This window comes from Canis lupus, chromosome X, assembly GCF_003254725.2.
Source record: "Canis lupus dingo isolate Sandy chromosome X, ASM325472v2, whole genome shotgun sequence".
Classification (NCBI taxonomy): Eukaryota; Metazoa; Chordata; class Mammalia; order Carnivora; family Canidae; genus Canis; species Canis lupus.
In genome coordinates, this window is record NC_064281.1 from 13,133,822 (window position 1) to 13,161,591 (window position 27,770).

At 40.8% G+C, this 27,770-nt stretch overlaps 1 protein-coding gene across 14 annotated transcripts in view; it reads left to right on the forward strand.

Moving 5' to 3' along the window:
• REPS2 (RALBP1 associated Eps domain containing 2) overlaps positions 1 to 27,770 on the forward strand; it is a 231,362-nt gene that overhangs the window by 76,429 nt on the left and 127,163 nt on the right. For 12 of the 14 annotated variants that reach the window (XR_003132118.3, XM_025437486.3, XM_025437476.3 and 9 more), the window contains 2 exons: positions 2,544 to 2,670; positions 10,210 to 10,307. Coding sequence is in view for 13 of the 14 variants with exons in the window: in XM_025437486.3 (XP_025293271.1) it covers positions 2,544 to 2,670; positions 10,210 to 10,307 (225 nt within the window). In the remaining variant the exon portion in view is untranslated. The remainder of the gene's footprint in view (positions 1 to 2,543; positions 2,671 to 10,209; positions 10,308 to 27,770) is intronic. The other 2 variants (XM_025437468.3, XM_025437569.3) reach the window with 1 other exon arrangement.

Below are 27,770 nucleotides of genomic sequence, written 5' to 3' on the forward strand. Positions count from 1 at the left end.
TCCCAATGGGTTCTTTGAAATGTAATTTCTAGGAGTTTTTTTTAAAAGATTTTATTTATTTATTCATGAGAGACATAGAGAGAGAGACAGAGACACAGGCAGAGGGAGAAGCAGGCTCTATGCAGGGAGCCCGATGTGGAACTTGATCCTGGGTCTCCCGGATCACACCCTGGGCTGAAGGCGGTGCTAAACTGCTGAGCCACTGGGGCTGCCCTAGGAATTTTGTGTTTTTAAGTAAACTCTACATCCAATGTGGGGCTTTAACTCAGGACCCTGTGATCAAGAGTCGCATGCTCTACTGACTGAGCCAGTCAGGCTTACCTAGGAGTTTTTAATAGACATTCTTCTCACAAAAAGTTTGGAGAAAGGTTTCTGTGGTTAAATATGTTTGGAGAATGCTGCTTTATTTCCTTTTCTTGGGGGGAAAGACTACATCCTCCGTCTTGGAGAGTCATAGTGCACTTTAGCACATTCAAGGTCCTGAGAAGTCCTGCTGCAAAGAGACTTGGAGATTTGTATTTAGTAAACTTCTTTCACCAGGGAATCCTTTCCTGTGGAGCATGTTTGGAATTCCATCTTGGGAAATGCTGCCATTATACACTTAGCATCCAAGGGACAAGAAAAGGGAGGATGAGCTTTTAAAATTGGAGCACTAGGGATGCCTGGGTGGCTCAGTGGTTGAGTGTTTGCCTTTGGCCCAGGGCGTGATCCCAGGATCCGGGATCAAGTCCCACATCAGGCTCCTTGCAGGGAGCCTGCTTCTCCCTCAGCCTGTGTTTCTGCCTCTCTCTCTCTCTCTCTCTCGCTGTGTCTCTCATGAATAAATAAAAATCTTTAAAAAAAATAAAATTGGAGCACTAATTGCAATAGTCAGGTGGTGATTGATAGAGATAGAAGTATAAAATCTCAGAAGAAAGAAAGAGGTAGTCTCACAAATTAGTAAACTCTGAGGCCATCAAGGTACAGCTCATACTTCTAATAAAAATACTGAATCATGTAGAAAAGTCAAATGATGTTCAATATAGTGTCTTCTGTAAGACAAATTTGTCATATTTTAGGAAGACGAATCAAAATGTTTTTTATTTTTATTATTTATTTTATTTTATGTTATGTTATGTTTTTAAAGATTTTATTTATTTATTCATGAGAGACACACAGAGAGAGGCAGAGATACAGGCAGAGGGAGAAGCAGGCTCCATGCAGGGAGCCTGACATGGGGGACTTGATCCTGGGTCTCCAGGATCAGGCCCTGGGTGGAAGGCGGTGCTAAACCGCTGAGCCACCCAGGCTCCTTCAAAATGTTTTTTTAAATGTGCTGAGAGTTTAAAGGATTACGTTGAGAACTAATTTACATGGCTCACCATGATAATGCTGTATATATGAGGTTGCTGCAGAATTTTTATATTTACAGTCTAGTGATGTATAGCATGTCCTGTTAAATAGCTGAGTGTACTGTTGCTTTTGTAATTCTGATACATTTTAAACAGGTTCTTCACACACATACACACACAAATAAGGAGTGTAGGAACCTTCAGTCAGTACTCTGGCATGTTTTCCTACCAGTGTTTGAAGAGGAATGAGGGTCCACTATCCCAGGATGTTTGATACCCTAGGGACTTTCTAGGCCCATCCCCTGGCTGCATGATTGAGGACACATCCTTTCACTTCAGGTTGGGTTTATGCTAGGCCCATCCAATCTGTTGTGAACTTACACTTCAAAAGAAATATTCTTTTCTTTTTCTTGAAGAAGAGTATTTGATCAGTATCTCAGATTGCTTTTTTATTTTTAGGCTGAGAGCACCTATATAGTCTGCATATTGATTAAAAGTACTATTTCCTTGTTACTTGGGTACTCCAGTTTATTGATAGCATTAAAAAAAAAGAGGAGGAAACCCAGTAGCAGAGCAAGGTTGTTTACCTTGCTAGAGTCCTACATAAAATTCACATTTCAACTGAAATTTGAACTGTAGCTTGTTAAGTAAGCCTCCATTCTAGTGGTTAGGAATGGTTTTCTCATAATGAATTGTTTTATAATTCCCCCAGTGTGGAAAAGAAAAAGCTGGCATTTTACTTTGGCATAGTAAGCTCCAGGAACATTTAGCATTAAGCATTTTAAATGTATGTTTTTAATATCCACATGTGCCAAAAGACTTGATAAGTGTAAATCCAGGAAATAGCCTTTATTAAGTGAATAAAAATGGAATTTATCCACGAGGAGATCAGATTTGGGGAGAATGAATGCTATTTCATGTGATCATTGTCTTCCATTTTCCAAAGGAAAATTTTAGTGGAATAACTGAAAGCATTTCAGGCTTGTTTTAGTAATTTAGGTAACTAAGTGCTGGCGAGACTTGATTCTCTGGGAGATGTGAATCCTCAGACACTGCATTTTAACCAAACTGTGTTTTTGAGAAAACATTCCCTCCATTTGTTAAATCAGCCATCTCACCAGCAATAGGGTTGCATTATACTTCATAACTGCAGCTCAGAGCGCCAGGCTTCTCGAGTGATTGCCTCTGAACTCTGCTCTGGTTCTTTTGAAGCAGGAAACACAGTCTCCCACGATGTCACCCCTCGCCTCCCCTCCTTCTTCCCCGCCTCATTACCAGAGGGTGCCCTTGAGCCATGGCTACAGCAAACTGCGGAGCAGCACGGAGCAGATGCATCCAGGTAAGAGGCGATCTTGTCCAGCTGTCCCAGCAGTGTCTTAGAGACTCCTTAATCTATCAGGCAGCAACGCCACCAGCTGCTGAATCTCCTGACTTAATTATCTCTGTCCTTGGAAACATGGCTCAATTTAATTTTATACTCTCAAGCAAGGTTTTTTTAAAGAAGAAAATGAAATATATCTTAGTAATGCCTTGTCTCCTCTCCTACAAACTAGTTTATCTTTGGACTTGTAAATGATTTAGACAATTTAATCCTTCATATACAGATTTCATTACACAGGAACATAGCATGTGAAAAAGATGGGTATTGGAATTGTTGTTCCTTTCAGCAAACATTCCAAACATATTTATATAACAACTGCTTTTATGAAACTACTTAAGAAAATATAACTGCAAAAGCAAAAGAGTTGATTCAACCTTTCAAGACTGATCACATAAATGAAAATATTTAGCTCTTGTGTTTGGGAATACGAATAAGGGAAGTAAATGGTAGGGGAAACATTTTGCTGAGAAGTGTGTGAAGTGTCTAGTTGTGGGGTTGCCTGCTTGCTCACATTTATGCTGTGTTGGCCATGTTAGTGGTAAAATATGTTAGTTGGTTCTGAGGATGACTTGCAAAGTTGGCCGCCTAGCCTGCAGTGCCTAAAGCCCCATAAATTCACTGCAGCATCTTGTCCTGGGGCTCAGGCTCATAGTTTAAGATAGGACCAATTAAAGGTATTCTAGAATTGGTTATCCATAATCCTCCTTTTGTATTTTGTGGGCTGTGTTTGAAAATGACCCAGTTTCTGCAGGTTTTTGCTGCATTGAAAATAGTGGTGAGTTCTGGAAGGAATACAGATAAAAATGTGTGCTAGGTTAGAGAGAGGCTGTAATCTTGTAGAGAGAGGAGCAGGTGTGGCATAATGGAAAAGTCTTTTGATTGGAATCAGAAGTCGTGGGTTTAATGTGACTCGCTGTGTGACCTTGGGCAAGCCATTGAACTGCTCTGAACCATGATTTTCTTTCCTCTTTTAAAATGGGGTAATGGTATTCTGGAGGGGTGTTGTGAGGATTAGTGAGAACAGGGGTATAAAGTCTGATTAGAAATTCAGTCCTATGCAAATGTAAGATGATGTTATTAAAGGATGGTAACAAAAATGACTCTCCTAAAAATTGAATGTCCCGGTAGGGTCTGAAACTCAGTAGGGTTGAGAATTTTCATTTTCCTCTTAAAGTCTCTTGTGCCTGACTTCTCTAGTTCTAGAAATGGAGTTCTTTTTGATTCCTAATGTTATCTGGGGTTGGACATTGGAGGTTTATGCCCAGCATGGTGCCTGTGGTTTGGTTTTTAATTCACGGGTGAGTCATTTTTTGTTCTACTAAATCAGCCTATTACCAGGTTCTACCCTGACTTTTTTTGTTTGTTTGTTATTCCTTTAAAAACTTGTCTGCATTTGCTCTGCTTGTTGCCCTGTTCTTTCTTCATTCCATTCACATTGGACTTCCATTCCCCCATTGGCAGGGAGACAACCAGCTTCTCTCCATCTTTCTGGACTTTTAGTGGCCTGTATCAGAGTTGTCTGTGCCTTCATTGTGTTTTATTGTGTTTTCTAAATGATAAAATGCACACATTTAAAAATCTCCAGTTTGATTTTTTAAAAAAAATTTTATTTATTTATTCATGAGAGATGCAGAGGGAGAAGCAGGCTCCATGCAAGGAAGCATGATATGGGACTTGATCCCTGGACCCAGGATCACACCCTGAGCCAAAGGCTGATGCTCAACCACTGAGCCACCCAGGCGTCCCATCCTGTTTGAATTTTAACATCCGTGTAGCCACCACTTTGATCAAGAATAGAACATTTCAATCACCACAGAGATACCCCTTTCCAGTCCCTCCCTGGCTCCCAGAGTGAGGACTGTCCTGACTTTTTATCACCTTAGATGAGTTTTGTCTTTCAGAACTTCATATACATGGAATCCTATTGAATGGCTGGACTCTTTTTTTTTTTTTAAAGATTTTATTCATTTATTCATGACACACACACACACACATACAGAGGCAGACACACACACACACACACACAGAGGCAGAGACACAAAGGCAGAGGGAGAAGCAGGCTCCATGCAGGGAGCCAGACCTGGGATTCAATCCTGGGTCTCCAGGATCATACCCTGGGCTGAAGGCAGGTGCCAAACCACTGAGCCACCCAGGCTGCCCTGAATGGCTGGACTCTTATGTGTCTGCCATCTTTCCTTTGGCTTAGTGCTTGAGATTCATCTGTGTTCTGGATTTCAGTAGTTTGTTTCTCTTTAGTACTCAGTAGTGTTTCATTGTGTGAACGTACCACGATTTCATGATCTATTCTGTTGATGGACATTTGGGTTGTTTCCAGTATTTGGCTGTTATGAGTAAGGCTATAATGAACATTTGTTTGTGAGTCTTTTTGTGACATATATTGTCGTTTCCCTGGCACCTACGAGTAGCATTGCTGTACCTTAGGGAAAGGTGTATAAGAAACTGCCAGAGTTTTACCAAGTGGCTGTATTTTCCCACTGGCAATGTATGAGAGCTCCGTGTTCCTTGCCAGCATTTGGTTCTCTCCGTAGTTCCCTTTTCTTCAGTGCTTTTAATTGTAGTCATTCTATTAGATGTGAAGACATTTCCTAGTGGTCACTCTTTTATTCTTGAAATGTACTTTTCTAAGTTATCTTTCCTGGTTTTTCTCAATATCATGAACCTTGAAGTTGATGAGCTACTATTTCAGAGGGTTCTTCTTTGCCTAGCATACCCATAAAGAGGAGTCTGAGTGAACAGTCAGTTGCCTGTATCTCAAAGAATTTGAGTTTTTGTTTGGGTCTAGCCATTGATTAGAAGTCTGTTAGGTCCCTGTAGCTGGAAACAAGGTCATTCAGAAGTAAAATGTTGACAGGTGCCATTCAGTCTTCTGTAAGTCAAAGGAGGGGAGAGTTTGTCTATCTGCAACTTGGTTCAGTCTTGTGATTTTTTACTTCTAATTTATAATACTCACTTCAAAGCTTGTTCACTCTTGTTTTTATAATGTCTATAGATTCTCCCCTAGAGGATTTTCTTTGCCTGTCTGCTTCCCTTTCTGTCATTTATCCTTAGGTCAAGAATTAAGAGAATCCCACATGTCTTCATTCTCTCTCTCCCCACATTTTCAGAACTCAGTTTTTCTTAAGGATTCCATGCTCTTTTCCATCTGTTTCATAACTCTCTATTGCCTTCACCATGCCATCAACCCATCTGACAAACTGAGGATTCTCTTTCCTGTTTCTGTACTCCATCTTCTCTTTGATCTACAGAAAAGCTTATCTAAAACCTATTAAATCTTAGTGACTCTAGTAGTAAACATTCTAGAGTTACTCTTTATTTTCATTTTTTATTTTGTTTTTTTTAACTGTATTTTTTTAAAAGATTTTATTTATTTATTCATGAGAGACAGAGAGGCAGAGACACAGGCAGAGGGAGAAGCAGGCTCCATGCAGGGAGCCTGATGTGGGGGACTCGATCCCGGGTCTCCAGGATCACGCCCTGGGCTGAAGGCGGCACAAACCACTGAGCCACCCGGGCTGCCCTTTTATTTTGTCTTTTAAAAAGATTTTATTTATTTATTCATGAGAGACACACGCAGAGAGAGGCAGAGACATAGGCAGAGGGAGAAACAGGCTCCATGCAAGGAGCCTGATGTGGGACTTGATTCCGGACCCTGGGATCACAACCTGAGCTGACCTCAACCTCTGAGCCACCCAGGCATCCCTCTTTTTTTTTTTTTTTTAATTTGCGACAGAGCACAAGCAAGCATGAGTAAGGGGGAGGAGGGGCAGAGGGAGAGGGCAAAGCAGACTCCCCACTGAGCAGGGAGCCTGATGTGGGACTTGATTCCGGACCCTGGGATCACAACCTGAGCTGACCTCAACCTCTGAGCCACCCAGGCATCCCTCTTTTTTTTTTTTTTTAAGTTTGCGACAGAGCACAAGCAAGCATGAGTAAGGGGGAGGAGGGGCAGAGGGAGAGGGCAAAGCAGACTCCCCACTGAGCAGGGAGCCTGATGTGGGGCTCAATTTCAGGACTCTGAGATCATGACTTGAGTTGAAGGCAGCTGCTTAACCAACTGAGCCACTCAGGCACCCCTAGAGTTATTCTTAATTTATTCCTTTTCAGAAAGGAGTCTCGCTGCTGGAATAGTTTTGTAGGAGTACATTTTTCTGGGGTCATTTTCCTGTCCAAAATTCTGCCATGATTCCTGGCTAGTGGGGAATGCATGTGAGTATGTTTTAAATCAGACTGAGGATCTCCAGACCAGTTGGCTTCAGAGCCCCTCTTCAACTTCTCTCCTCGCTCCTGCTAGTCTAACTTGCTGGATGTAGCTAATATTCAGTGGCTAAGACTTGTGTGCCAGGCATCATGCAGAGATCTTCATGTGCATTATTTGCTGCTTAGCACAACCCTCAGAGGCAGATACTGCTACCCATATTTAAAAAAATGTTTAAATCACAGTAATCCGTATAGTTAAATAATACTTAAATGCCTGTAGTGAAAACAACTGTTCTCCTTCCCACTCAACCTATTTCTGATCTCCAGAGGTAACTGCTTTCAAATCTTGTCTGTTTCTTCTGATATCTAATGCCTTATCTCCAAATCAAGATACCTGTTCTGTTTTTTCTTACACATCTTATTCTGACATATCAATCCTAGGAATGTACTCTCTTAAGAGCATGGGTTGTGATGTCAGTGTCCTGGGCCTAAACGTAGACTTGGTGAGCCTTCATTTCTGGCCTGTGGGACTCTGGGTGTGTCACTTCTCTGAGTTTTAATTTCTTTTATCTGTGAAATGGAATAACATCTGCCTCAGAGGTTTGTCCTGTGGATCAAATAAGGAATGTTATATAAACCTCTGTGCCGAGCACAGTTCCTGGCACATTGTAGGTGCTCAAATGTTGCCTAGTGTTTTCTTTTGTGTTTTTAGAATCTGGTACCTGTTTAATTTTTGAAGCTCTTAAGTATTCTTGAAAGTTAGCTTCTGAATATCATTCATTGGGTTGACTGCAGACATAGAGTCTTTATTGTGCAGTTACTAGTGGTTCTGTTCTAGCTTGACAATCTCAGAGTGATGAAATCTTTAGGGTTCATCTTTTATTTTTCCCTTTGGAGAAAGATGATATTTCTAGTTCCTCATCAAACCTCTCATAAGGGGACCTAAGAATTATTTCTTTTGCATTGAATTAAATGTTCCAGGTTTTATTCGGGAGAAAGGAGAGCAGAGGCAGTAAGTAGCACCTTTTTACCTTCTGAGTTGAGATCCAACTGAGGAATGAGACAAGAGTCAGACTGATGATGGTCTGATTATCAGCTCTGGTACTGACAAAGCTGATCGGAGTGCATGTTTTAGATTTGTGACCAGATGGGCTTCATACACTCACTTTCTCAGTCATAGGCAGGTGAGGCCAATCCAGGCTTCCCACAGGAGTAGGAAGAAAGGCCAGGCCATTGAGGCCAGGCCTTTTAAAAAATGATCACCCATGAAACTGAGTCTTTGTTCAAGGCCTTACTGATGAGATATGTCTATCTCTTCCAAGGGAAGACAAAATATGTCTATCTTTTCCAAGGGAAGACCCTTGTAAGTAAGGGACTGGAGCCATGAACCAGGTGGCTTCCTTGCATATGTGTTCCTCCTGTGCAGTAGATGCTCCTTCCCTCTGAAGGGAACCAGAAACATAGGGATAGCTACCCAGGAAAAGCTCATGATCACTAGTATCCCAACCATGATACAGATTACTATGGTTCAAAACTTCCGGAATTAAGAGTTTAATTCTGGCATTGGGTATTTTATCAAAATGGAATGATCTTAAAAATCCTTCTTTGACTGAACTCTACCTCTGAAACTAATAATACACTATATGTTAATTAATTGAATTTAAATAAAAATTAAAAAAATAATTTAATTAAAAAATCCTTCTTCAAAGGAACACCTGCCTACCAGCTGAAACCTACCTAAGATTTGGATTATATGTTCTTGGGTTGGTGTCTTTTGCAGTTTATATATTTTTATTTATTCTTAGCAGGGTCTGAAAATCTACTTAATGCTTTTCCAGGTGATGATTTTTGATGTTCTAATGTATTTTAAATGTGTTATAATGTTGTATTCCAGTCCCTTGGAGGAAATACAAAAAGCAGATGCGAGCCCAAGAGTGGTTTGCTGTTCTTGATATGGTATTTTTACACCTCCTTTATTTTCAACTGATCAAAGTATGCTAAGGGTAATGCCATAACAAGCTGCTCTGCTCTGCTCTCTCTACCTAATTTTACTTATAAGGAAGCTTTAGGAAGAAAGCATTTTACTTTTTAAAAAAAAATATTTTATTTATTTATTTGAGAGAGAGATGGAGAGCATAAGCCAGGGAGAGGGGCAGCAGAGAGAGGGAGAGGGACAAGCAGACTCCCCCTGAGCAGGGGGATACCTGGACCCTGGGAGCATGACCCGAGCTGGAGTCAGACACTTCACCGACTGAGCCCCCCAGGTGCCCCAGCTTTTTACTTCTTGATATACTTCCAAAATCTTGAATTGTTAACTGGGAATGTTCATCAAAAATGGTTTTATCGGGCAGCCCTGGTGGCTTAGTGGTTTAGCGTCGCCTTCAGCCCAGGGTGATCCTGGAGACATGGGATTGAGTCCCACATAGGGCTCCCTGGATGGAGCCTGTGTCTCTGCCTCTCTCACTCTCTCTCTCTCTGTCTCTAATAAATAAACAAAATAAAAAAAAATGGTTTCATCTTGGGTGATAATTTCTCCTTTGTGTTAGAGCTGAATACTACTTGATTATATTTAACTATTTTCCTACCATATTGGCAAGATCATTATGAAGTGTTCTGGAAATAAAAGGGACTAAAAAAATGCATTTGTTTTTGTGGCGTAAGAACTTTTCTCAAAGTCAGCAAAAGTATTTTTCATTTGGTTATTGAAAGATAAAATAATAAACATAAAATACATTTATTCCTTTTTGTATTTTTCTCTACTTGGTTTTACATTCTTTCCAATAAGGGAAAGAAGACTGTGCCATTTATTTTTGAAAAATTAATAATAACGTTGATTCTTAGTGTTGAAAATGCATATTTATTTTCTTGCTTCTTGAGAAGGTGGATGATGAATGCAAGACTTTTAAACCAGCAGGTACATATAGAAGTTACCTGATATTTAGAATTTGAGCATTTATAACATGGCACTTTTCTGACTGTTGTTATTGCTTTCTGTTCCAATTTAGGTTCCTACTTTTCCACTTTTCTAATTTATTCCTAATCTCAACTTGATGTAAATATTTTCCTGTCTTTTCATGAATCAGTTGAATGTCTTTAGATTGCTTCCCTAAATTGTACCCAGGGGCATCAAGGTTTGTTTGTTCAACGTGGCCCAATGGAGATAAACTCTGACTCCTTTGCTAATTCTTCCCTGAAGAACAGTCTCAGTTTGAGTGTGAAATAATCATTTTTGAGTAGTAGCTTTTTATACTATGCTGACTTTTCCTCCTGCTTTTTCAGCTCCTTATGAAGCTAGACAGCCCCTTGTCCAGCCTGAAGGACCCTCGTCAGGGGCCCCAGGAGCCAAGCCCCCTCGGCATAAGGCTTCCCTTATTCGGGTAAGTGATGTTTTATGCCACATATGTGGGAGACTTCGGGGACGTGACTTTTTGATGGATCCTCTATGTTTTTTTCAAGGAAGATATAAAACTGCCCCCTTATGCAAATATTGCACTTCTTATTCTGTTGCTTATATATTTTTCTAAATCTTTTTAAGAGTGAATTCTACCCTCAGTGTGGAGCTTGAACTCATGACCCGAAGATCAAGAGTCTCATAAGACTACTGACTGAGCCAGCCAGGCTTCCTTGTTCTCCTAAATCTTTTTTTGTAATGTGTGTTTCTACCCTTTTCTCAGTGTCTCTAGACTAATCCAAGCTGGTTCTTGGTCTTTTGTATGTCTATAATGCCCTTCTACCTACATCATTAGGCATCTCTTTCAGGAGTGCTTTATTTTTTTTTCCCAAATAGCCTATCTTATTTCTGCCTTATTCTTTATTATTATTATTATTATTATTATTATTATTATTAATTCATTCAGTGCAAATTTAGCTGTTGTCCTTTGTTTTGTGCCTCCAGTTACACTGCAAGCTTTTGGAAGGCAGAGGTAGTTCTTCCATATTCTCTTTCAGTGCCTAGTGCGTGCAGTTTGGAGAACAGTTATTTTACATATGGCAGTGACTACTATTTCTTACATATAGTAGATATAAAAGGAATATTATGACAGAATCACAAGTGATGTCTCCGTTTTTCGTGGCTTAGAAAATTTTATCTTTCCTTTATCCAATGTTTTCTTTTGGATAAAGAATGCTTATCATTTTCGTGTCTACAACTGTTATCTTATGCAGTATCTCTGAGTCCTGTGCTGGGGAAGACATATTCTCAAAAAAGGGTGTGTGCATGCTGGTGTGTGTGTGTCTGCCTGAGAGGAATTATGAAAAAACTGGGTTCACTGACCCTAAAGACAAGAGGAAGTTGGGTGGTTTGTATGACATTTCGTTATCCAACTTAGGAAGAAGGATCACTTATTCACAGGCAGTTCTACTCAGAATAGAAGGGTGGTGTCAGATATTCCCATAAGGAATTGAGGTGCTAAGTCTCAAACAGAATAGACAAAGGCTAAGGATGATTGTGGTACTTAACTGAATATGCTCTGTGAATGGGGCAATCTGTTAGGCCCAGAACTGTGTTATAGACAGAATTTTATCTGTGTACAAAGAACTTTCTTAAGGATAATAACTTAGCCATATCCTGTATATTTATATTTAATGCTTCCTACAACTGTAAGATCTAGGTACTGTTCTATCCATTAGTGTAGATGACTTAACTGTGGCCGAGAGAGGTCAGGTAATGGGTCTAAAGTTTTATTCATAACTGGTAAGTGGCAGAACCTGAATTTGAAGCTGGGTCTGCCTAGTGTCAAAATCTGCACTTTAAAATATTTTGCTATTCATTAGAGTTCCATATTATAGGGAGGCTAGGTTTTGGACTTGCTACATAAACAAGCACTGGGTGTAGTAAAAAAATATTCTGGAAGATCCCTTACTGGAACCATATTGGAGAGCCAAGATGCCATTCTCTCCTAGGTCCAGTAGAGCTCACTTTCACCCCTAAGTTGGAACAAAGAGCTGTTTCTTTAGTTGAGCCCCAGATGTAGTAGTTGGCTATGTTTAGAGGTCCTGTGGTATAAAAATATGTGTCTTTAAACACAAGAATCACACTTACTGTGGAATGATGGTTACATTAGGAGAGGAATTGGAAGGACTGGGATTCATCCACAAAATTCTCCAGGATGTGGCTGTGCATGTCTGTGCAGATTGTATCCTAGTGCTGTAGAGACCTAATCCTGAATTGTTAGATTGGTGGTCAAACAGGCAGTAAATCATGAACTTTGCAGTGGTCAGAAAGGGCTCACCAGACCCTTTCTGCCTAGTCCCCTAGATGGGATGCCATGGGTTTTTACATGGATTGGTGTCTTGTGACTTCTAATCTCTGGGTCCATGTTTCCTGCTGATAGATATGCTTCATGGGTACTTTATTCAACTGATGTTTACTAAACACCTATTAAGTTCTGGGTACTGTGTTGAGGATACACAAAACAAGATTTAACATTCCCAGTCCCTGCCCTCCTAGAGCTTATAGGCAATTGAACGAGGTGGCCAATAATCAAACCATTGCAAAGTAAATATGTCATTACACTGCTGTGAATGGAAATTACACTGTGCTTTGAGGATGAAAACAGTGTGTAGGGGTACAGTTATGATCAACCCTTAGCAGGTAGGGGCCATCAAGGAAGGCTTTTAGTGGGGAGGCAAATTTGAGTTGAAATGAGAAGGATTCATAAATGTTAGCCAGGTCAGGGGATGGGAATGGGGGGAGTAGGCAAGAAGATAGAGGGACCTATCTCTAAAAGTGCGTAAAAGACTAGAAAATAGTTTGTTTTTTGGTGCCTAACATTTTATACATGTTGTCTCCTTTAGTGCTCACAGCTGTCTGAGGAGGTAGTTCCTGTTACCTCATTTTCTCCCATGTACCAGCATCTTTTATTGGATGTGAATTCTCAAATAGGATATGAAAGGATTCAAGGGTGCCAGGTGAAGGTCATGGTCAAGAATGTAGAATGTGCCTGCACACTGGGCCCTCTTCAGTGGTCCTTGTAACAATGACAGTAGTTGAGAAGCACATAAGCTGCCAGCACCATAGAAATCCCAGTGATGTCCCCTTTTCTTCCCATTGACTTACTTGTTTGTAATACTGGTAGTAACATCTTTGAAATGCTCCAGCAATGCCTTTAGGGGTGAAATCTCATATCAGTATCCAGCTTGGCAGCTCTCCTGGCTCTCCTAGTTTGCCACCTAGCTGCTTTTCCTTCACTGGTACGAATGAAGCCATCTTGGAGTCCAGGGTGTCTGCTATGTTATCCCATTTATTCGATGACAAAACCTGAGGTTTAGAGACCTTATTTAATATGCCTAAAGTCACAGGTAGGAAGTGATAGGGCTGGAGTTCAAACATAGGACATGTTTTTTTAGTCTGGCTCAGGAACCAGATAGATGGTGATATCATCTGGTAAGCTAAGAAGCCCTGGATGAAAAACTGGCATTGAGAGTATTAGGGAAAGATCATGAGTTCAGTGTTGGATGTTGAAATTTGAGCATTTGGGGTAGCCAAGAGGAGGTGTCAAAGAGATGGTAGGAAATAGGGCTCTGGAGCTTTGGGGTGAGCCAGGGCTGGACATCAGTATTTGCCAGTGGTTGGCCATTACAAGGAGTTATGGTATAATGCAGAAGAAACCAAATGGGTTCTTGTCCAGGTCTGGCCAAATTATGTGACCTTGGACAAGTTTCTTCTCTTTTTTGTAACATGAATGACTTGGAATGGATTTAATAGTCCATTGTAATAATCTGAAATAGTCTGACTCCCTTAATGTTTGTTTGGCATCAATGGAAGCCCTGTCCCCTCCTCATCCGATTTGGAGCCTTGCTTTCTAAGATGAGAACAAGGGGCCTTCCTCAGGGGCAGCAGTTTGTGGTTTTCATGGCTGATGTGTTTTTCTTGCTTTTGTTTTTAGGTTTCTTTCTTATGCCTATCAACTTGGTTTGGCTGAACTCCAGTTCCCAGAAAGGAAAATGCCAACCTGAATTAGTCATGTAGATGAGGGGATCTAAAGAGAAGATTTTTGGTGATAGGGGATTAATATGGATTGGGCCTGGTGGTACACTAGGCTGGGATAACTCATTCCCTTCAAATGGCCACCTTAATGTGCTTTTGGCAACCTTGCTCTCTTCTAGCTTCCTTTTTTTTTTTTACAAATTTATTTTTAAATTTATTTTGTTTATTTATTTATTTTTTAATTTTTATTTATTTATGATAGTCAGAGAGAGAGAGAGAGAGAGAGAGAGAGAGAGAGAGAGAGGGGCAGAGACAGAAGCAGGCTCCATGCACCGGGAGCCTGATGTGGGATTCGATCCCGGGTCTCCAGGATCGCGCCCTGGGCCAAAGGCAGGCGCCAAACTGCTGCGCCACCCAGGGATCCCTCTCTTCTAGCTTCCTCTGTGGCTTTGTATTCTAGTCCTTCCTCATGATTAGAAGAAGGGTGGCCTTTGGGTACTTGGGGAGGTTATTCGGGACCCTGGGCCAATGCTGTTGTAGCTCATGAGCTTGCCATTTTATTTTATTTTATTTTATTTTATTTTATTTTATTTTATTTTATTTTATTTTATTCTATTCTATTTATTTTATTTTATTTTATTTATTTTATTTTATTTTTAAAAATTTAAAAAAAGATTTTATTTATATATTCATGATAGACACAGAGAAGAGAGAGAGAGAGAGAGACAGAGACACAGGCAGAAGGAGAAGCAGGCTCCATGCAGGGAGCCCGACTCGATCCCGGGACTCCAGGATCATGCCACGGGCTGAAGGCAGGCGCTAAACCGCTGAGCCACCCGGGCTGCCCGAGCTTGCCATTTTAGAGAGAGATGCTTGTGCCAAATTAAGCACCCAAATATTGGAATGAATAATTTTTTTTTGCCTAATATTTTAGGTTGGCCTGCCTGCCTGCCTTCCTTCCTTCTTGCTTTTTTGTTGTTGTTGTTCAAGGTTCGATGTTTTTTCTCTTAAAATTTCAGATAGTGAGCATATCCTATATTGGTGAATGGTTGGCAGTGATTTGTAAAGAAATACTAAGTCTTCTTTCCCGATTCTTCTGTTTATCATGCGTTTATAGGTCATTTTGTGGTTTACTTTTCACAAATTATACCATCTATATTTGTAATTTGCTGGTGTGGGATTTAGATTTGTCCCTTTTGCTCCCACTATACTCCACTGCCTCTGCTTTGCCGTGGTTGCTGGAACCTACCTTGGATTAAGTCCTTGTTTCATTGACCCCATAGCAGCTTTGACACTGACCACCTTCTTGACATGCTCTCATTGTTTGGCATCCATGATGCCATCCTCTCCTAGTTTTCTTACTGCTTCTATGACTACCTCTTCCTAATCTTCTTTTTCCATTCTCCTCCTTCCACCAGCGCCTCACATGTTGGTGATGCCTGGGTCCTTCTCACTCTCTTCTTTAGCTATACGGATGCTTATGACCACATCCAGCAGATATCCTCACTCAGATGTCCCACTGTAAGTTTAAACTAACATGTCTTTCCCACAAAGTCAGCTTTCACCCTTCCATTCCTGGCTCTGTCCATCTATCAGCATAGACCAGAATGCTGGTCTCTGTATTTGACTCATGTCTTGGTTCTTCTACCCACTTAGTTACCAGGTCCTGGCCATTTCACTTTCTCAGTGCCTTTCTTACCTGTCCATTACTCTGCATTTCTTTGATTCAGGCCATCTTCCTCTGTCACTGAATCTATTGTATTAGCCTCTCTATTTCTTTGCTTCCCTTTTTGGCCTCTTCAAATCTTAAAAATACATATCTAATCACCGTACTCCCTTGATTGAGACCTGTCACTTTCTGCCTACTCCTCTCTTCATATCACCCATATTCCTGAACATGGCTCTCAGGGCCCTGGTGTTCGCCCCTGCTTAATACCCTTTTAGCCACAGTAGCTCACTTCTCTCCCTCCATACTCCAGCCACACAGAACTACTGTTGTTTCCTGATAGTGTTCTCTATGTGGAACCTTACTCTCCATCCTGGCTTTTGTCTTCTTTGTTTTCTCCTTTGTTTCAATTAATGTATGCTCTTTTCCCATTGATAACATTAAGTTTGAGAATTTTCTAATATTTCTTGTATATGTGAAGTTTCCGCTTTTTCATTCTTCAAAATGGTTCATTACTCATCTCATTTATCTGTAAGCTAAGCTAGAGGTTGGGCATTCAGTCTTTATTGGTTGCACATTCCAGAGGCAACTGGTATTGTCTGTTTCTTTTGTACCATTCCAGGAGTATTTTATGCACATATAAACAAATATAGGTATTCATATATATGTATATTTGTATATACATATACATGTATATGTATATACACATATATAAAAAATACATGTAATATATTTTTACCTGACTTTACAGAGTTAGGTTTGGCAAATGAAATATCCTTCCAGGCAGATCCCCCTAGAAAAAATTTATCTTTTATTTTAAATCAAAACATACTCACTTTTTGCACCTTAAATAAACATGCTATGATATTTTCTTCTTTTGCTGGAAGAGTGAACTTGTAATAGTCTTCTAGGGTAAATTTTCAATACTCACTTGCCTTTATTACTTCAAATTTTTTTTTAATTAATTAATTAATTTATTTATGATAGTCACAGAGAGAGAGAGAGAGGCAGAGACACAGGCAGAGGGAGAAGCAGGCTCCATGCACCGGGAGCCCGATGCGGGATTCGATCCCGGGTCTCCAGGATTGCGCCCTGGGCCAAAGGCAGGCGCCAAACCGCTGCGCCACCCAGGGATCCCGCCTTTATTACTTCAAAGACAAAAAACTAATAAACAGAATTTAGGGAACTTCATCACTCTGCCATTTTACTTGGGGGTTTTGGCTATATTTGTGATGGAAGTTTTGTAATGAATAGGCAGACATTGTTAGACATTGGTAGCAGCCACCGTATTAATCTAAAAGTCTGTGACTTGAAAAAATTTATTTAAATTAGTTGTCTCCTTCAATTTCTTATCATGCCCCCCATACCACCTTGAACTTAACTGTATGTACTTATGGCCGGAAGCACATTCTCTCTGTTCCTTGCCTCCATTTGGAATGGTTCTAAATAGAAAAGAAGTATGTAAAGGATGGTGAAAGAAAGAATACCCTGAGGTTCTGTTGGAATGCTGGTGGCATAAGTCCGAAGAGAATGGCTATCTACTATAAATTGTTCATTGTAGTCATTTTGATGAGAACAGGAAGAATTAGATTTTCTGGGAGGCTATTGCTGCACTGGGAAGGCTTTTATGGTGAAAGGCATTTTATAGATGGATGGGACTAGCATGATGTGGGGTGAGGAGAGCAGGGTGTAGAGGCTGTGGCTGGAAGATTGGGATGGGATTGAATGAGGTGGCTTAGAGGCAAGTCATGAGCAAGTTGCTCTTTGAGTGTGGAGAAGAAAGAAGCAGGTCAACAAGGGGCCTCTTCAGTACTGTCTGATACACTCTGCTTCTCTTACCTGGTCCTCAGCCCAGAGGAATGGCCTGTGTGGCAGGTCGGGCCCATGGGGGGTGGGGGGCTCTTTCATGGTCATTTGGCCTGGGTGGGCATTGTTTTTGTTGTGTTGTGTTTAGTGAAACCACAGGCATATTTTTTTTCCTTCCTTATTTTGGAATCTCTCCCCTCTCCCTATCTGAGAGCTGTGATATTGCCCCCCTGCGAAGTGTCCCTGGGCACACTTCCGCATAACACCACGTTTAGTTCTTGCCCTTTTTTTTTTTGTACTTCGCATCTTGTAGTCAAACTAGTGGGCTCATGAGCCACTGAAGAAACCCACGCAGATGTTATGAGGGACTAGAGCTAAGCAACCACCTACTGATGCTTGCCCTCTTTACTTGGTCACAGTGAAAGCAGGCTAAGGTACTGTTTGCTAGTTTCAGATTCTACATTAAACACCATACTGGTGTTTTTTGTTTTTGTTTTTTTGGATTATGGGTTGTGAGCTTTCAAATACCCTTGTTCTTAAGGCAATTCAAAACTTAAAAAAATCATTAAAAATTAAAAAATACAAAAGGGTGAAGAATGAAAAGTATCCCTCCCATCCCCTTCACTGGTCATCCAGTTCCCTACCCAAGAGGCAGATAATAGGACACATTTCTTTTGTATTGCTTTAGGACTATTTTACGCATATACAAGTTAACGGAGGCATTCTTATATGTAACTACACGTAATAGGTGTAAAACATAGAGTTCTACCTTTTTATATATATGATAGCATACTATACACATCTGTTATATACTTGCATATTTTACTTAGCAGTAAACTTTAATATTCTATAACGGTTCTCATCTTTTGTTTTTTTTTTTTTGAGATAATGGTATTTTATTGTGTATATCTTCTATAAATCATTTATGGATCAGCTCCTTCTGATCAGCATATGGAACTCGCAATCAGAGCATTGTTTGCATATGTATATATGCATATATAGATCTATGTATGTATCTATCTATAGAGAGTGCGCGCACAAGCAAGCACACACCAGTTCTTAAAAATGGAACAATTGGGTGAAATGCCTACACACTTTTATTTTTGATCGAGATTTTCAAATTGGAAACTATCAATTCACACATTTACCAACACTATATGAAAGTGTTTGTTTTCCCATACTTGTGCTAACACAATGTCCTAAAAACCTTACACATCTTTGCCAAATCTGATAGGTGAAAAATGGTATCTCAGTGTAGTTTTTTAAAAAAAATCTAGGTGTAGTTTTAATTAACATTTCTCTTTATTAGTGAAGTGGAATATATTACATTTATGAGACATTTGTGTTTCCTTTTCAGTAAATCACTTCATATCCTATGCCCCTTTTTTGAGTTATCAGTGTTTTCTTACTGGTTTGTCATTCCTGCCAGTCTGAAACCAGAAGCTGGTGTCTCTCTTCCTTTGGATGAGTGAGAGGTTGCAGTGTATATGGAAAATTGCTCCTTGTGTGGTTGAGAGGATGTCCTGGGCACCCAAGGCCCTTGTAGGAGGTTAGGAACCTAGCCTTTCCTGGTTCTGGAGCACCCTAAGGCCCTCTGGCAACAGGAATTTCTTATTTATACCTTTAGGGCAGAAAGTTGAATTACTTAGTTTATGGGTAGAGATTGGGGCTAGGAAAATCTTCTCTTGTTAGGGATGGTGAATGTTAATACATCCTGTGTGTGTTGACCTCTTAGCATTGCTAAATTCCCTTCCTCTGACTGAAATAGAAGTGGGTGAGGGAGAGGGAGGGGGAGGAGGAGCAGGAAGAGGGCGGGAAGGCATATATGTGTGTTTGTCTTTGTGTGTAACAGGAAGAACAGGTTTGATAAATTTTATAGGAATGTATGTGCCTTGTTCTGGACATCTTGTTTTACCAGATTCCTTCCATATTTGATTTCAAACCTTAGCTGGAGTTTTACCATCTCCTTGAGGAGTAAAAAGGTTGATGTGTTCTACTTCATTTAGTCTACTACCTAGGACTCAACAGATTTCCAATTAGTCACTATTACCACAAAGAGGTCCTGTTTTTCATTGTGTCAAGTCTCCTTCCTACTTATTTCCTTCACCTACTTCTAATTCTCTTTCCCTTATTTTTGAAACACTTTATTTCAATTGATACTGAAATTTACTTTTTTTTTTTTAGCCGTCTTTTGTTATATTCTTCAAGTGCTTACCATCTACTCTATCTGCCCTTGCTTCTTAACAATTAAAGTGATGGTAGTTGCTTAGTTTCTTTGTTAGGAAGCACTTCTACATGAAAACTGTTTTGTGTTACAAGATGAGAATAGTAAAAAGATACTAGATCATTGAAAGAGAGGTGATTCTAGGATATAAGAACAGGGTACCTGGCATTGAAACAGAAGGGTTTTTATGGGAAAAAAATTCAGTAAATACTAGGATTCAATGGGGGTGCTGCCTTAAGGCTTTACAGAATCCATGGTTGGAGATAGTAGGGTGGAGGGAGGGTAAAAATGGAGGATCTGGTACACATGAGAATTCTAGCTTCCATATAGTGCTTAACAGGTCGGTTAGACTACTGATGAAAGCAAATGAGCACATTTTCTTTGTGGGGTCAGCATTGCTTTCCCCACAGGTGTGGGCCTTATGGTATCCAGAACTTTCTTGGTAGTAGCTAGGGCCCACATTGGTTTGGTAGATAGGAGCACCTCTGGTTTACTCTCTCAGATGTAAATACCCAATTGAACAACTGGTCCCAGATAGTACTATTTAAAGCTGGAAAAGAGTGGTGGTTGTTTCTAGCATATTCCCCAAGACCTCTTGGTCTCAGTTAGTTGGTATATACTTAGGTATAAATATGGAAGACTCCTTTACAACAGCACCATTTTAGCTCCTGGGTCCATTGGTATTCTCCCTGGGAGGTGAGGAGAGGGGTGGCTGGCTGAGTGGGAAGAGTCTAGACTAAGGGTGTGTACTGGTCAGGGTTTTATTGTGAACAACAGAATGTACTCTGGCTAGCTTAAGCAAATAGGGATTTCTTTTTTTTAAAGATTTTGTTTATTTACTCATAGAGACACAGGAAGAGAGAGAGAGAGAGAGAGAGAGGCAGAGACACAGACAGAGGGAGAAGCAGGCTCCATGCAGGAAGCCTGACATGGGACTCGATCCCAGGTCTCCAGGATCACACCCCAGGCTGTAGGCAGCACTAAACCGCTGCACCACTGGGGCTGCCCAAATAGGGATTTCTAATAAGAGGGTGGAAGCTCTACTAGATAGATCTTTGGAAGGGCAGAAGATTCTGACTGACTTCTGAGTTTGAAGGAACAATTCCCCAAACCACACAGTAGGACTGAATGGCTGGATGGCTGAGGGAGCTTTGCCTTTGCCACAGTCAGGAAGCTACAGAGCTGGGAAACTGCTGCCATAGCTCTGAGCTGCAGCTCTACACTATGTATGACCCAGGCCCGCCAAGCAAATGCTTTGTTCCCTGCCTCTTTTACCATGTGACTTGTTTTGAATCAGCCTTCCATGGGTGTCTTTAGTGAGAACCTAAGTTCCTTCTGGCACTCTAGCAGCAAAGGTATTTGGATAATGTACTTTTACATAGCCAGCATTTGCAGTGCAATTATGCTAAGAGGAGATGGAGTGGGTATTGAGTGATCCAGTACACCACGTATACAGCACACAATAGGAGACATAGTCTAAGACCTGAAAGAAGGCCAGTGTTACCAGAGCCTGGAGAAGGAGGGAGAAGAAGCTGGAGAGGTAGGCAGAGCCCTGTGGGCCATGGCACTGCCTTTTAGGTGGAGAGCTGATGGTTCAGAAATGAAGTGGCCCAAGTGACCATCCCAGATTTGAGCCCAGGTCTGTCTCCCTCCATAATCTACACTCTTTTTGCATTTCTAATCTGTAGCCTCGTTATCTAAAGCATTCCTTGAATTCAGCCCCAGATCTTGGCACATCTGTTTCTCATCTGATCTCAGGCTGCCTTGACTGAGGGCCTGGTAGAGGAGACTGGTCCCCTTGACCTAACTGGCAAGGATTGGGGTGGGCATGTTAGTGCAGTGGTATTGGAAGTCTGTAGCCTCATCAAAATCTCCTCTTACTGCTGACTTCTCACTTTCTCCTGGCCTTTTCCAAGCAAAGAGCAAAATTCCAAGGAAAAATGCCCTTCTGGAGCAGCAGATCTTGACTCCTGATGGGAGAATTGGAGATAGTGATTATTCATAAGCATTTCTTACGTGAAACAAAATAGTGCTAGTGCCACATACCAAAATAACAGTGAAATGATTGAATACCTGTATGGCTGTCTACAGGATTCTTTCCTGATGTGAAAACATGCCAGATGCTCATAGGCATGTGAGAAATAAGATGGTTCTCTGTCTATAATTTAGTAGCTTAGTGGCCCAAATCTGCAACTAAACTAGATAATGGGAGGGATGTAGAAGTAAGTATAGGCTATTCATATCCCATATGAATATCTGCAGTCTGCAAAATTGGTGCATTGATTTTGGCATTGCAGTGAGGGTGTTCCTTTTTTTAATTTTTTAAAAGATTTTATTTATTTATTAATGAGAGAGACACAGAGAGAGAGGCAGAGACACAGGCAGAGGGAGAAGCAGGCCCCACGCAGGGAGCCTGATGTGGGACTCGATCCCGGGTCTCCAGGATCACGCCCTGGGCTGAAGGGGACGCTAAACTGCGGAGCCACCCGGGCTGCCCTCCTTTTTTAAATTTTAATTTAATTTTTTTCATCGTGGTGAGTCTACTCTTTAATCCCCATCATCTATTTCACTTACCTTCCAACTCCCCCCTGGTAACAATCATTTTGTTCTCTAGAGTTAAGAGTCTGTGTCTTCGTTTGTGTCTCCCTCTCTCTTTTCTTCCCCTTTGCTTGTTTTGTTTCTTAAATTCCACATATGAGTGAGATCATATGATATTTGTCTTTCTCTGACTGACTTATTTCACTCATCATTATACTCTGCCTCTATCCATCTTGTTGCCCATGGCAGAATTTCATTCCTTTTTGTGGCTGAATAATTGTGTGTGTTTGTGTGTGTGCATGTGTGTGTATACATACACACATACTCGCTCACACCCCCATCTTTATCCATTCATCTATCTGTGGGCACTTGGGGTTGCTTCCACAATTTGGCTATTGTAAATAATGCTCCAGTAAACCAATCCCTTTGAATTGGTGTTTTTATATTTTTTTAGGTAAATACCCAGCAGTGCGATTGCTGGGTCCTAGAATAGTTCTATTTTTAATTTTTTGAGGAACCTCCATACTGTATTCCACAGTGGCTACACCAGTTAGCATTCCCACCAATAGTGTGTGAGGGTTCCTTTTTCTCCACATCCTTGCCAACACTTGTGGTTTCTTGCCTTCTTGATTTTAGCCATTCTGAGAGATGATTTGGCATTTCCCTGATGATGAGTGATGTTGAGGATCATTTCATGTGTCTGTTGGCCATCTGGATGTCTTCTTTGGAGAAATGTCTGTTCATGTCTTCTGCCCATTTTTTAATTGGGTTATTTGTTTTTTGAGTTTAGAGTTGTATAAGTTTTTTTAAAAATATATTTTGGATACCAACTCTTTTTCTTTAAAGATTTTATTTATTTATTCATCAGAGAGAGAGAGGCAGAGACACAGGCAGAGGGAGAAGCAGGCTCCATGCAGGGAGCCTGATGTGGGACTCCATCTGGGGACTCCAAGATCATGCCCTGAGCCAAAGGCAGATGCTTAACTGCTGAGCCACCCAGGTATCCCAGGATACGAACTCTTTATTGGATATATCACTTGCAGATATCTTCTCTTATTCTATAGTTTGCCATTTAGTTTTGCTGATTATTAACTTTGTTGTGCAGAAGCTTTTTATTTTGATGTAGTCCCTATAGTTTATTTTTGTTTTTGTTTCCCTTGCCTCAGGAGACATACCTTGAAAAATGTTGCTAGGGCCAACACCAGAGGAATTACTGCCTGTGCTTTCTTATAGGATTTTTGTGGTTTCAGGTCTCATTTAGGTCTTTAATCGATTTTGAGTCTATTTTTGTGTATGGTGAAAGAAAATGGTCAAGTTTCATTCTTTTGCATGTAGCTGTCCAGTTTTCCCAACACCAGTTGAAGAGACTGTCTTTTTCCCATTGCATATTCATTCCTCCTTTGTCAAAGATTAATTGACCATCTAATTGTGGGTTTATTTCTGGATTTTCTATTCTATTCCATTGTTCTATGAATCTGTTTTTTTTAATTTTTTTTATTTATTTATGATAGTCACACACACACACACACACACACACAGAGAGGCAGAGACACAGGCAGAGGGAGAAGCAGGCTCCATGCACCGGAGCCCGACGTGGGATTCGATCCCGGGTCTCCAGGATCGCGCCCTGGGCCAAAGGCAGGCGCCAAACCGCTGCGCCACCCAGGGATCCCTATGAATCTGTTTTTATGCCAGTATCATACTGTTTTAATTATTACTGGTTTATAATATAATTTGAAGTCTGGAATTGTGATGCCTGCAGTTTTGGTTGTCTTTTTCAAGATTGCTTTGGCTATTTGAGGTCTTTTGTGGTTCCATATAAATTTTAAGATTGTTCTAGCTCTGTGAAAAATGCTGTTGGTATTTTGATAGGGATTGCATTGAGTTTGTAGATTGCTTTGGGTAGTATAGACATTTTAACAGTATTTATTCTTCAAGTCCATGAGCATGGAATGTTTTTCCATTTCTTTGTGTCATCTTGAATTTCTTTTATCGGTATTGCATAGTTTTCAGAGTAGTGAGAATGTTTCTTAAAAGGAAATGGTATATTGTTATAGGATGGATGGATAAGAGAGGGAGGGAGAGCCATAGGGCTTGCTGACTGAAAAAGAGTACATACTCTGGACTTATTAGCTCATGTTCTGGCTCTACCATTTTAGTAGGCATGTGATCTTGGTAAGTCACTTCCCTTCCTTAATCCTCAGTTTCCTGTTCTGCAAATTGGAAATAATGGGACCTACTTCACAGGGTTGTTGTAAAGATGAAAATAGGTCATGTGTATTGGGTACTTACAGTGCCTGGCACTTAGCAAAGTAATAAATACATGTTCTCTGACATTCTCCTATGTCTGTGGTGATTGCTTTTAAAATTTAGTTTATTTTAATAAGCAGCAACTCTGTGTTTCTCATTAGATTCAGATTCCTACACTTTGCAATCAACCTTCTAAACTGTTGAAATTGATCCCTGAGCAAGTTTGACATCTTTATGGGTATATTTCCATGAAGAAACTGATATGGTTAAATTGCTCTGTTAGGATTTAATTTGAACTAACTTCTCTATAGGCAAAAACAGAAGTTATTTTTTGCAACTTCCTGTGAATCTATTACTATTTCAAAAGAAAAAGAAAAAGATGTTTTCCCTCTAATTTCCTAGATAAGGGAAAGGGCCCAGCTTTTACAGTTAGGTGACTTGTTTGATAAATGCATATAAAATTCAGCTCTAGTCATCATAGGAGAGCTCAGATTAGCCTTTCTGTCTCTGGATTGGAATTGACCATTTGTCCAATTATTTGTTCCGTCACCGAAAAAAGCATGTATTGGGCATAGGCACTTCTCCAGGTGCTGGGGATACAGCAGTGATCGGACTAGACCCATTTTCCTGCCCTCATGGACCTTTTATTATAGTGAGAGCGAGATGTGAGACAATATAAATACACAAGTTTGTAAAGTATCACATGGTAACCAGTTGAAAGTTCAAAGGAAAATTGCTGAGCTCCATTTTGTTTTCTTCATTCCTTATGTAATAGTTTTCCCAGTTTTACCTTGGTCCTCTCTTCTTTTTACTCTGTACATCTTCCCTGTGAGTCTCCTTCAAACCCATGAAAGATAAACTCCTATTAACTGGACATAGAAAGATGACTGTAAAGATGTGTCCACATGCTTGGTGTCCCTATAGTTCGTCAACGTGGACAAATTAAGTTATGTGGGCTCAGAACTGTCTCAGATCATCAGGTGGTCCAATTACAAAACGAAGCCTAATGCTTCCATCTTTGGTGCAGGAATGGCTGTGCTGTTGCGACTGGGAAGGCCTGCTTTTCCTTTGGGCCTTGCCTGAAGGATAGTTAGATTAACAGTTGCTGTGACAAATATGCCCCATGTTTTAATGACATAACAACATCGGTATATTTCTCAGTCATCTAACAGGTTGGTAGGCAGCCTTCCTCCACATTGTGATTCAGGCACCAGTGCTCTTTAGTCCTGTGGTTGTGCCATTCCCCCATTCAGTGGCCTGTGGGGACGAGCATAGAGTGCCACAGGGTGCTAGCCTTACATGGAAGTGGTGCAGGTCACCTGTGTTCCCATTGCATTGGCTAAAACTCAGTCACATGGCTGCAACCAACTGCAGGGGGTATGGGGGAACATGTCATTGTTGGGTGGGCAGCCACAGCTTCTCAGTGATACTTCTATACCTGGTCTTGGGCGGTATAAATGATTGGAGGACAGCTACTGTAATCCCCCACATCAGCATGGTTGTCATTTGCCTCTATGACTTCTTTTTCCTCAGCCCCGTGGCTGATCAGCGACCATGATCTTTCCTGAAGCAGATTAATATTCACTTGGGCTCTAGTTTAGTCTCACCAGTCTGTTAGCCATTCTTTCTCATTAGGGGTGATTGAGTCTTCTCACATCTTTGCTCATGAAATTATATTTTGATCCGTGGTTGCACTATGGCCATCTTATTTCCAAAATTTGTTGGCGGGTGAGGTGTTCTCATATATTCAACTGTGGGCTTTGTATGAGCTTTTGCTACTCTAGATGATTTGTTTACTAAGGCACCAGAAGGACCCTGGTATAAGATCATTGCATCCTCAGGTGAAATGGCTGGACTCTTGGGCAGCATTTACAGGATATCTCCAAGGTGGGATTATATTCTAAACAGAAACGTTCTGTGGTTGAAACAGTATACACACCCTTTGTAAATTCTCCCTGATAATGCTTCCTTGCAATTCATATTATTCAGCTGTGCTTGATTTTTAAGATACTTCAGGGGTAAATGTCACCTTTTGGGATTTTATTAATAGTATTACTTTTTAATGAGTCTTTTGAAATCTCTTTCATTATAAACAGCCTGTTTTCCCTTGAGATAATAACTTGTAGTGCCAAATATTTGCATTTCACTTGAAACGAAACTAAGGGTTTGAATGTTTTAAATATAAGCAAATCTAATTCTCCTGTGTCTAGAGAAACTGCATAATGAACCATATGTATGTGGCTCAAGCAGACAGATGTGGAAGGTTTCTCTCTCATTTTTTCTTAAAAACACTGGCAGAACTTAAAATTGGCACCAACCTGCAAATATCCTTACCCAGCCGACAAAACAAACCACTGGTGCTGGAGTTGAACCGGGAGAGGCTTTTTAGAGTGCATGCACAAGTGGAGCTTTTCCTGGTTCTGGCTTCTGCTTGGAAGCCTTAGGCTCCTTAGTTCATCCACCCACATTTCTCAATGCCTTCAGTCTTTGCAGTTGGATATTCTCTTTCAGGTGGCTGACTTTTCAGATCTTTGTAAAATGATGCTAGTTGTTTCAGTTGACTTTGGGGTTCATTTGGAGATGATGTTCCTTGTATCTGGGTCCTGCAGCAAGATGGCCCTCTAGCTACTGACAGAGAGGTCCTTAGCTGCCATTGCACTACTGGAATAGGCCTTCCTCTGGTTGTGGCCATAGGGCTTCTTTTTTCTCTGGACTCCTCTCATCCCCTCCCTAACTCTGAGCCTTCTTGACCTCTGGGCCAGGGTTGCTCATATGGCCTTAACTTGTCTTCCTACCTTTGGTCTTTCCCCTTCCATTCTCCTCACTGAAGTGATCTTTCTATAACTGACATCTGATTATTTCATTGTTGTGTTTAATACTTCTCTGTGGCTCCCTCATGTCTTCTAGATACAATCTGTATCTTTTAACCTGGTACCTGGGCCATCATGATCTGGGCCCTGCTTGCTGTCTGGACCATCTTCAGGCAGCTCCACTAACATCCATGTTGTACCAGCAGCCTATTCTATATACATGTAGTCCAAGTGAGCTACTTTCAGAAGATGGCCATTTTCTCTCATTTTTTTGGAGTTTTTATAAATGCTGTTCCTTTTGTTTGTCTTGCTCTGCATGTTCTAAATGGCATTGCTGGGTAGCCCCGGTGGCACAGTGGTTTAGCGCCGCCTGCAGCCCAGGGCGTGATCCTGGAGACCCTGGATCGAGTCCTGCGTCGGGCTCTCTGCATGGAGCCTGCTTCTCCCTCTGTCTGTGTCTCTGCCTCTCTCTCTCTATCTCTGTGAATAGATAAATAAAATCTTTAAAAAAAGATAAATGGCATTGCTTCTCAAACTTGAGTGTGCTTCAAATTGTCTAGAAGACTTGTTATTGTTAAGCCACAGATTCTTAGGTCCCACTCCCAGACTATGATTTAC